At 39.1% G+C, this 12,063-nt stretch overlaps 1 protein-coding gene across 3 annotated transcripts in view; it reads right to left on the reverse strand.

Annotated features, from left to right (window-relative positions):
• Positions 1 to 12,063, reverse strand: part of LOC117973138 (protein Shroom3-like) — a 126,292-nt gene that overhangs the window by 22,956 nt on the left and 91,273 nt on the right. For 2 of the 3 annotated variants that reach the window (XM_059017263.1, XM_059017271.1), the window contains one exon: positions 2,675 to 2,806. In XM_059017263.1, coding sequence (XP_058873246.1) covers positions 2,675 to 2,806 — 132 coding nt within the window. Of the gene's footprint in view, positions 1 to 2,674; positions 2,807 to 3,919; positions 4,142 to 12,063 lie in introns of those variants that run through there. The other variant, XM_034924412.2, reaches the window with a different exon arrangement.

Consider the following 12,063-nt stretch of genomic DNA (forward strand, 5'->3'; position numbering starts at 1 on the left):
GATGTTCTTCATGAACTATCACACATTTCTAAATAGAAAATGTTTTTTTGCTTGTTTGTTTTGGTTTTTTTAATAAAATGTCGGTTTCGTGGCACTCTGTAAAATGCGTTATTTTTTTTTATTGTCATTCATGAATTTCTTTTTAAAATACAGTGAATTTCCTGGGCCCCTATAATGCTCTTTCCTATCAGCTGCCTTCTGACTTTTTTTCTTTGCGCCCAAATAAGACTAATTTGAAATCTGTCTTATCTGTCTTGTCCCTGCAGGACACCGGCACTGCTGTTCTGCCGCTTAATGAATCTCATTCTAATATCACAGACTTCATTTACAAATGAGCCCCACATACAATTTGCCCATGCATATAATTGAGGTTTGTCACGACTTAGAAATGCATGGCTAATGAGCGGAGGAGCAAATTTTTGCAGTGGTAACACGGCCTTAACTTGTCAAAAGTGTCGTGATACATACAGGCCAGTTTTAAGGCCGGCATAAACTCGGTGCTATGACCTTAACGCCGTCGCAAATGATTGATACATGTCCACCACAGTTTCTTAATTCAGCATTATTGAGTGTTTAATAGCTATGAATCATATTTAAAAAAATAATACATGGAAAACCATGGTGGTAATAATAATAATAATAATAATAATAATAATAATAATAATAATAATAATATTAATAATAATAATAATAATAATAATAATAATAATAATAATAATATAACCACGGAAAAACTGCAAAATGATCATGCAAAATGACTGTTTAGAATTTACCATGGGAACACAGTCTAAATTTCTGCATAGGGATGTGCCACTTTTAGGAAATACAGAAATACAGAACCACATAAAATCATAGAAAAGGAGGAAGCAAGGCAAGTGTGAACAATAATAAAAAAGTCACAATTAAAACAGATATTGTATAATACTGCCAGAGAGCTCCGGAATGGTTCCTAGAGAACAATGAACGCTTTGTTCCTAAATAAAAGAAGAACATTAAACAGCTTAGAGAATTGCATGCATCTGTCAACACTGCACTTTGGTTCACCTGTGAAAGGCTGTTTGTTAAGAGAAATATCATAAAAATTGTTCCACATGACTGCAGCAAGTAACATGCTGTTAGAAAAGATTCCTGTTCTGACCCAGTAAATGGTCATTTTATCAAAAGCCTTGGAAACAACCCCCGGATAGGGTGCGGCTTTTATTGTTGTTTTAGTCAAGCAATTTGTATGCACAAATTACTCGCAATTCAGAAAACAATGTTCCACTTAAAAACTGTTCAACAGGATCATTGTGTTCCTCCCTGATCTGTATTTGCTTACAGTCAAAATGAAACCCTCTCATTTCCAGCGGGATCCAGCCCCTAACTCATTATGTAAATTAATTTTAGATTTCATAGAATCCGCAACCTCAATCAGCCTTTGTGCTATTTGATTTGTTTCGTTCCTACAGTGTATCAGATCTAAGAGACTGCTTCCATGACCCCATACGTAGTTTTTGCTTTGTAATAGTAGGCACTGTGTGTGGGGGTGAGACTTGAAAGAGTTGGGAGGCAGACAGTTAAACCTGACTATACAGAACAGCGCTGAAAAAGGAAAATTAAAATGTTAAATTCAGACACAATTGATGCCTGGTGTTACCAGCACTGGGTGCTATGAAATATGTTTGAAAACCTGTAAACCCATTTTACTCAAGTACCATACATTTTTACTAATGTCCATTAGATCTTTATGTAGTAAAACTAAAATATTTTTTATTGAAGTCTTTCTCATTGTCTTCATCTAGACCTGACTGTACTTTTGTTTGTTCAAGTTCTGATTCCTTTATGTGTAGGTCCTCTCTAACAGGTGAGGTTGGTTTTAAATTTGGGGATATACAACAGGGTTTTAATTAGGGTATACCAACCAACTACATCTACAGCTATGGCCAAACGTTTTGCATCTCCCTACAGAATTAAGTCGGATGAAACGTGCTGAATAATGTTACGTTAACATACTGAATTACATACAGCTTTGTAATTTTCCATATACTTCCATATATAATGAAAAACAAAAAAACGGGACATTCTAACATGAAATATTGTGGCTTCTGGTAGACTTTTGCGATATCATTTTGTAGTTTCTTTGACTACATGATGTTAAATAAAATATCTAAAATTATATTCATAGCTGTATAATGGGTATTCAGGATAGAAAGAATACATTCTTTGGATATTCTAGTAGCTTAAATATCATTGGCTTGCATACAACACAAAGATAATGTAAAAAAAAAAAAAAATCCTTTAATTCATTAATTATAAATAAAAGCCGGTAGGAATTAGTCATCGCATAGACTTGAACTATGTTTTACATGCGAGTTAAAAATGAATTTACTTGAATGGTAACCATCCTCAGTTTATAAACAGAGGCCTGTATTTGATACAGCCAAACTGCCGCACAATGAATTGCCTTTCTTTTCTTCTCTTCAAGGAAACTAAAGCTAGTCAAAGACTGTATACTCTTACAAAATGCAATTGTAAGCGGTTTACAATAGTATGAAAAAAATCTGCTTTAATGCTGTTGTTTTCATTTTCTTTTTTTTTCTTTTTTTCATTCGTGTGTTTTTGTTTGAGTGGTTTATAGGACAGGATTAAAAGATGATTCTTTCGTTACCAAGCCAACAGACCAAATCCTACTGACCTGGAAGGGTAGTTTTGGTGCCAAGGAGTGCTGATGGTGCCCTGAGATATTTGCATCATGCTGGGATCCTGTTGGTTTTCCCCTAGTTTGATTGAGTGCCAGGAGTGAGGTCTGGATGCTGGTTCACCTCGCCTGTGTACATCAATGGAACAGAATGAAGAAGGATATAAGTGCACGGGAAATCAGGTTAAGCATTTCTAAGCAGCCTGTATTTCACAGAAACTTGAGGGAAACGATACAGGGTATAAAAGACCGGCCAAAATTTGAAGGATGTAGACGTCTTATGAATTAAAAACAAACCATAGTTTAAAAATGTATTTGAAGAGTACATTTATAAAACGTGTTATTCTCAGGGAATATGTTAGTCTTGAAAATTTAAACCCCTCAAAGTTTAAGGGGTTTTACCTATTAGTACCACCCATCTTCAGTCTGAAATAATCTTTACAAATAACACAGGTAAATAACAGTGATGACGTTATTTAGTTAGTTTCTTTGACTTCAACGAAAAAATTCCAGCCTTGAGTAAGGCATAATAAATCCATATGATAAATGAACTATATTAGCCTTTAAAATCAACCAAGGATACACTGGCAGTCCTTTATCCTTTAAATGTTTAGTACACAGACAGACTCACTGATAAAAACAGATGTTGGAGTGTCAGACCCCAATACTATTCCTTTACAATGACCAGTTTATTATGTATTTAACTTAGATCATTCCCACAAGAACCCATTCTTGTAGAGCGTTCGCTGAACAAACTCCTCGGTGCTTTAAAAATATTGATTTTTTGAAACACAATAAAAGAAAAATGGAGAAAGTCACTGCCAACCTATTAAACCCCAAAAACAATTCCTGGAAGGATTTCTTAAATCTTTAAACTATTTACATGTGCCACCAAGAAAGCAATGCAAAGCAACAGTAAAAAAAAAGGATATTAGTAACATACATCTCCAGCCATGACTGTAAATACAAAACTAAAGCTATTAGTTCAATGAATAAATAGACCACAGGTTCACCAGCAGCTAAACTATTACAAGCCGTGCCAGTAGCAGTGAAGTGTGTGAGTGTGGTTTTGCTTGCGACAAACAGACAACCTTGGCTAAGGATGCTGCGTTATACTTTGCGATCACAATTCCAAAAAAATATAAATTTGTAAAAAAAAAGTAGTCTTTTAATTTTTTTTTTACAAATTTCTGGTTATGTAATGAACAACAGATGTATAAATAAATAACATGCAGAAGTTACCTGGCTGTAAATCCCAGCATTTTAGTAATAAAACCGGTCGCTATACTGTTAACACTGTTTTCAGAGGGCGATTTACACAAAGCTCCTTGTATGAGGTCTCTCTTCTTCTTCCTCTTCAGTTTGCTACGGTAAAAAGCCCCGAGCAGCTCCATTGTGCTGTGATGCACCGGCTTTGCTATACTGGCAACGAGTGAAGATTGAGCAAGAGTGGGCACAGAAAAGCGTCTCTCTTATTAAAACATGCAATTAACTATCATTACAGCTCATATGATAACGGATGAAGTAAACATCCTGTAAAGAGTTAAGATGTTGTCTCTGTAAAACAGACCTCTGCCTTGCCTTTTCCTATCTGAAACTGATTTCATATGCTTATAAAAACGAACACATGGTTGCAGTTTATGAAGATCACCATGTGGTAACTCAGAAACAAGATTTTGTACAGTTATGGTTTTGAAGACGTACAAAGGGGTCTGCCACCCTGCTAAATTAAACCTATGGATTTACAAATAACAAAACACCACGGAGGGTTTGTGAGTAAGACATTGCAAGATACAAGAGTTCACAAGTGAATGTTACAAGCTGATAATGAGTTGATAATTCCCATTCCAGCTGCTTGACTCAATTCTCTAAAAATCGTCCCAGGGAACTGACAATTTGGGATTGAACAGTACTTTACATAATCGCTGTGCAAAACGCTCCTCCATTAACAGACGAGTAAGATGGAACAAAAACAGCTGTCTCCGCAGTAATGCACTTGCAGAAAATCAAAAACTAAACACACAGCCGGCATGCATGAATGATTTTTTATACCTGATTTCATATAACACTGTCTCAGCAGTAGCCAGCATTGCTTACAGATGAATCGCTGCGTATGGCCAAATCACATCAACAACATGTGGGGTCTCTAATAGATGAGAGAGGCAAAAGCCACGGCCAATCAATTCAATGCCTTTTGCTTTGCTTTGTATTGCCAAAGGACAATCAAGGTGTCATGCACCTCAAAGAAGCAGGCAGTCACTCGCAGGCTCGGATGCATGTATAACACAGGGATTGCATTATAGTCAAGGGGTTCAGATCTGCAATGAAACAATGAGTCCATAATGAATGTCTACAATACACACAAAGTACACTGTTTTAATCACTGCTGCTGACAACTGGGTACCAAGTCAATTTGACTATGCTAGGATATTAGAAAACATGCAGAGTGGCACAGTCAGTTGGCTTGGGTATTAGCTACATTACATCATTTCCCCAACAATGGTAAGTATGCAGGCTTCTCCAAACAAAATGAAAGATTACAAGAACGGTGCATTCTGCTCTTTAAGTGTCTGGCTCCTGTCGGTCAACCTCCGGTCTTACAAGCGCAGCAATGGAGAAACATTTGTAATAATGTAATGCAGAAAGAATGCATTTAGATCTTTAGCCACTTAAATTGTTATTGACTTTGGTTCAGTTTACATGATTGGCATTTCAACTGAGACCTGCAGCAGATGCAAGGGATAACAGTAGATCCAACAGTAATTGAACTGTACTATCTGATGTACTAGTTCTAAGCGTGCCTGATGGCCTGCTAAAAATGCATTCCATTCAGCATTAGGCAACAGAAAGGAAGCAAAACAGATCCCAAGCAGAGGAGTCTTCAAAGTATCAAGACATACTAATATAGTGACTGGTCTGGTGAATATGGTAATTCCAGCACTGTTAAAGTTGTCGACCAAATGCACTGAAATTGAAAAGGGTGGTTACGTTTTATTGAAATGGGAGTAAAAGTCATTTTTTCATAAATGTGTTATAAAAATAATAATCAACACAGGAATTCGGTCAATGCTGATCATTTCTTATCTTAATCCATTTTGGAACAGTTAACAGAAATGTTAACATTACACTTGATTACCGCAGCCAACTTTATTTTATGATTCTCCCCCACCCCCAAATCCAGTTTAGGGTAACACAACCAATGAAGAGGAGTTTGGGACGAGAACGACGGAATGCAAGAAGATTCATTGTCCAACCTCTGCGTGACCTCCGCTGAACAGACGTGGACATTTGCACAACAAAAACTGTGACACCCAGTCCCAAAGGGATGCATTTGCATCAAGAACACAGCACTTCCTGCCTTCTAATTACCCAGGGTTCCACATGTTCCTTTCTTTCTACAGACCAGAGAAGCCATTTGAGGGCTGATGTTTTAACCCTATAAACGCTCTGTTCTAGCTATGGACCAGGCCACCAGATAACACTTTAACTGCTGACCCTCACATACGACAGTTAAAACTGTTCACAGAACTGCTACTTGCACAGCGAAATTAAACCTAAACAGGCAGGTTATCAAATCTTTAAAGCCATGGAAGAAATGTAAATTATAGAACAACTACCTGAGTAACAACTCAGATGCACTCAAAAGCCTTTAAGTTGCTGTTTGCAAGTTCCAAATTATTTTATATTAAAAAAAAAAACATTGACTGGAGCAAAAGCGTTGAAGTCTTTTCAAATGTTGCGCTGTTTGCTACAATGCAGTAAAAAGCTGGTACAAAAGGAATACATGGTCGGGTTTTGAATTCGTTATTATGGATTATGTTATTATTTTTGTAAAGGACTGGTTTTAATCAATTTTTGTGGGGTCTTTCATTCAAATACTTCATTTGGAATTATGAATATTTTCCACAATCTTTTTTGCCCTAAAACTGAAATGACAATTTCAAGAGGAAGTGTTAGGTATATTTGTCCATACCCTATTGGAACGGTGTTTTCATGAACAGCTTTCTTTGTTTTTTTTTTAAGTTTTAATAAATGTTTATAAAAGCTTACAAGCAATCAGATGTAGCAGGGGCAGGGGGAGGGGGGGGGGGGGGGGGGGGGGGGACGACAGGACCACAGGGTTTGGGCCCTCTGTTCTAAGACATTACCTCCATGGTTGGAATTTCTTATATCTAGTTAATAAAAAAAGACAATTAAGAAAGGAGAATGCTGGTGGTAGGAATTTCTCTCTGTGGTTTACAGCTCACATTCCAGTTTGCTTCACTGACTCTCAGTTAGACGAGAGTCACTGACCTTTTGGACGGGCTCTGTTCCTTTCTGATTGCAACTCTTAAAAATGCCAGCGCTCAGTGCTTGTCATGCACCTGGCAGCAAATAAAGCCTCTCAGTTCTGTCAGTGAGGAAGATAACAGCCTGCAATAATCTGCAGCAATGACGTGGGCCATAGTGGAATCTGGATTTCTGTTCATGGTTTAGCTGAAAGAACTGGCAGCCTATTGTCAAAAACACTGAGCCTTGTGTCCTTGTGAGATATTTGCTTAGTGAAATATTACCTGAGGAAAACCATGTATCAGTTCTGAATAGTATTCCAAAACAACACCTTGAAGAAAGTAAATTACTCCAGTTGGAAAAAAAAATCCTTTAAACTAGTGTGTATGACTGTCTTTGTCTTTTACTTGTATTATTCATATTTGTAGTATTAATATTATAGATATTTATATGGGGCAGATGGCTGGAGATTCTGGCCTGCGTACCTGTTTTTAAGCCGCAGTCTAACCCCTCCCGGCCATGCTGCCCTGCTGTGCTGGGGGTCGGCGTGGCTGAAGGGAGGGCTGAGGGAGGCTCCAGGCTCAGGGGGTCCCTCGACTGAACACCTGTCCCTGAGGAAACACAACATGGCAAGGGCTTGATAATTCAGAACAGTAGTCTCTACAGCAGGGGTCTCCAACCCTGGTCCTGGAGAGCCCCTATCCTGCAGGTTTTTTTTTTTTTTTATTTACTAATCGCAAATTATTTTATTATTTTCTCCCAATTTGGCATATCCAATTATTTTTAGCCTCAGCTCCTGCTACCACCCTCGTGCTGACTCGGGAGCAGTGAAGATGAACACACGCTGTCCTCCGAAGCACACTGCAGACTCACCGTGCAGCCACCTCAGAGCTGCAGTGTTGGAGGACAATGCAGCTCTGGGCAGCTTACAGGCAAGCCCGCAGGTGCCCAGCCAGTCTACAGGGGTCGCTGGTGCGCGGTGAGCCGAGGACACCCTGGCCGACCTAAGCCCTCCCCCACCGGGCGGCACTTGGCCAATTGTGCGCCACCCCCTGGGAGCTCCCGTCTACGGTCGGCAATAGAATAGCCTATAGGGTGCATCTTGCACTCCACTCGGAGTGCCTTTACCAGATGCGCCACTCAGGAGCCCCTCTATCCTGCAGGTTTTATAGGTGTCTTTACATCATCAGTGGCTAAAGATCTGGACCATCTGTTAATCTTAACTAATTAATCCAATAACTGGTTCAATTAAGTAACTGAGAGATTGGTTGAAATGAAAACCAGCAGTCACAGATGTTCTCCAGGACCAGGGTTGGAGACCCCAGATCTACAGTATTGTATTTGCAACATATAAATATATCTACTCTACTGCTACCTCAGGGAGCTACATGTAAATAATATGTTTTCGTTTTGTTTGTAAAGAAAATGTGTTTAATTTGAAAGTTTTTACAAAATAAAGTTTGTACTAGATATGGCAGGGCTGGAGGTTATAATTCCCTTCCTACCTAATTGAACTTCATGTGCACCATGTGGCCACGTGTTGATTGACTAATTGACTATCAAATAACCCTGGCCATTTGCCTTTAAAAAGGGTTTGAAATGCCAGTCCTTTGTTCTTGTTTCCTCACGACTGCGTTTTTGAACCAGGGTGAGCAAACAAAGCAACCACTTGTGATCACTGTGCGTGTTATCCGGGATCTTAGTGCTCAGCATAGGGATTTGTTTAGGGGATTTTAATCCCACCCCAGTTTGTTTAGAGTGTGTTAAGGACAAGGTTCCTGGAGCGGGGGGCCTCCCTTTTAGTGAGGGGGGGCCTCCCTTTTAGTGAGAACAGCGCTCAGTCAGTGTTTGGCAAACTTTTGTTTATTAGCTGTGGTGTTGTTTTGGTTTTTCTATTTTGTAAAATTAACCTGGAGTTTTGCCCTTTGACAAAATAGACTTGGAGTAAACACTTTCAAAATAGTTAAAATTAAAGATCACAGACCAATACAGATCATCACTGAGAAGTTATGCTTTAACAGTCCTCAAGAAATCCCAACTACAGAATAAATAATTTCAACCAGCTTTAAAGACACCCATGATATAGTAGCTAAATTACATTTCTTCTAAAACAACAAACCTACTCTTCCACTTCAGGAAAGCTTACTTTTTCACAGTAACAGGTTTGTGAAAGGGCATTATTTTTATACTGATTTCCCAACAGTCTTTGGGAAAGCAGTCACAGGAGGCTGAGAGAATTCACATTCCATTGCTCTTGCACTGAGGTGATCTGTTTGGGGTATTTTGCCTGAATCCCAGCACATGTCACGCGGACCCCCTGAGAAACCAATCTCCTGCAGCAATGTACAGTACCAGTTTGTACTGCTTGTGCCCTTTTTCAGCTAGCGTGCTGTTATCAACTGAGATTCTGTTTCAAGACACATTTACAGTTTTCTTTTTTTTTTTTTTTTTTAATAACAATCAGCTGTATTAACCACACTGAAATTCCCCAGACTTCAGACTTCCCCTCAGAACACATTTAGCTTGACTGCTATAACTACTCCTGCTGGCAGAGGTGTAACTTCTGGAAAGGCTGTAGTCTACCTTTCAACATGATCTTCCCTGGACTCTAAAATATATATCAGACCGGTATATATATATACATACACATACAGGTAGTGGACAACAAAATGGAAACACCAATGTAAAGTCACTTAATAGGGCGTTGGGCCACTATGGTATCCCGCTCTGTGGAGTTCTCGACGGACCCTTTTTGATGAAACTGGCTGCTTGCCCCCCAGGTTGAAATTTGCAGTCAATTGATCAGCAGATGCTCGCCTGTTTCGCCTTGCACTTCGAATTAATGCACGGATATCACAATCCTGGAGTATGCGCTTCCACCCACTGTTGCCCTTTGCTGATGATGTCTTTCCCTCTGAGTTATATACCGACATCATCTTAGACACCGTTGCTCGTGAAACATCAGCAAGTTGAGCTGTCTTGGTCACTGAAGCTCCTGCCAAAACGCGCCCCAACAATCCCCCCTCTTTCAAAGTCACTGAGGTCTCCTCTTGCAGCCATGATAGCCATAATTATAGGCAACCAGGCCTGTCCAGCATTTTTATACATGACCCTAAGCATGCTGGGATGTTATTTGCTTAATTAACACATGAGCCACACCTGTGTGGAAGCCCTTGCTTTCAATATACTTGGTGTCCCTCATTTACCCAGGTGTTTCCATTTTTTTGTCCTACCTATATATATATAAAATATCTTGAGTTAGGCTACATTATTCAATTAAAGTGAAAACAAAATGTCACTACCTGTATTAAAAAAAAGTGTAATCATTACAGAACACTTCATGGCTTTTACAGAATTCTCTCTAAGCATAGGTCAGGGTGGTGCAGTTTGCTGTTTATGTTCACTATAATAATATGAAATAATTAATGTCAAACAGGATTGAGTTGGAAAGGTGTTTATAGCCAAACCCAGTACGAAATGTCAGGCATGTAGGAAAGCTTGATACATGTTCTGATTAAGAGTTTGTGTTAGTGTTTTTATTGTCAAACTAAAACACAAAACACAGGTGACCTTGTCAACACATTTGTCTAATTTTATTACTATAGTAAGTTTCTTTTTAGCACTACTGTATCACATATGATTGGGTGTTTAAAGTTATGGAATAAGCTCAGTTTAACCAACAGCTTTTTAATGAACTTTTGTCTTTCGTCAGCCCACTGAACTTGAAACTAAAAGTATGTTGAAGTGGAAATATGCAGCGTCAATTAAGGTTTTCTGTTACAACACCTATGTGTTCAAGCTCTATGCATTAGGTAGGAAATCCACAATGCAATGCACTGACCGGACGTTTGTTACTTGGCTGTCATCATATTCATTTTTTGAAGTGGCGAGAAGTCCCCCCCCCCTGTCATCCCCCCCCCCCCCCCATCTGAAACTGCTACATCACATTAGCAGTCAGCAGCCATAGAAAATGCTTGCTTTAGTGACATTGGGAGCTCAAAGGATTAGGCAACAAAGAAACAACTTTGAACCCAACTCTGTTAACAAGAGGAAGGTTACGCTGGGTTTGCACACAAAGAAGGGCATCCCATGTTACAGACTGATTGATGCCAAGACACCTTGTTCAGTGTTACCACACACACACACTCGCTTGTGCTCACAGGACTTGACTGTGGGAACCCTAGCTGCTGTCACAATGCCGTGGGTTACTTTGGTACTAAACAAGCATGTCGGTGACATTCCCCCCTGCCATGACTGTAAATTCAAAATTAGAGCCATCAGTAACACAAAGAAGAAGATTACCATGATCTTTATCCACTGTATGACATACAGGCAGAGGGATGGATGCCTTCATATACCCCCAGATTCCCACACTCTTAATAACGTAAGCAACTTTCATCGTACCGTAATTGGCGAAGCAGTTCTCTACATCCAAAACTCATGCATGATGTCCAGTTTAGGATAAAAAATATAAAAGTGTGTGGCTATGTGTCCAGCTGACAGAGAAATAGGGTCAGACTGGAGAAACCTTAACCTTTTCCTAACATTAACCTTAACCGTAACATTAACCGCAGCCTTAATCCTCCGATCCATCAAACAATTCATTTAAAATTTCTTACTGCTTGACACAGAGTACACTGTAGCTGCAGAACTATATGTCCCAAACACCCATAGACTATTTTACAGCTACTGGACGACTGCAGGGCAGATAGATACTTCCAATATAAAAATCACAGCCTTTCTTTATGGAACCAAGATGGTAAACACTGTCAGAGCATGCGAGGGTTGAAAAACCCAAAATGTACAAAAAGTTTGCTTCAATCATATCAATAATTCTGTACTCATAATGCATCAATGCAATTCATTAGTCTGTTGTGAATCTAGCAAACACACTGTAGATCGCTAGGAACAAATCCTTAAAAAAGCATCAATAATGAAAGTTGTGAATCTCTCCAGGCAAACACATACAGGTACCTTACTTACTCTAGAGATCCATTACAAAGGTAACCTTCCCCCTCCTTTGATTATTATTATTAGTTAGTAGTTTAGCAGGCATTTTTATCCAAAGCTACATAGTACTGTAGAACTTCAATGAGTTGTAACTTCTGAGGATCCCA

Source organism: Acipenser ruthenus, chromosome 1 (genome assembly GCF_902713425.1).
Source record: "Acipenser ruthenus chromosome 1, fAciRut3.2 maternal haplotype, whole genome shotgun sequence".
Taxonomy (NCBI): domain Eukaryota; kingdom Metazoa; phylum Chordata; class Actinopteri; order Acipenseriformes; family Acipenseridae; genus Acipenser; species Acipenser ruthenus.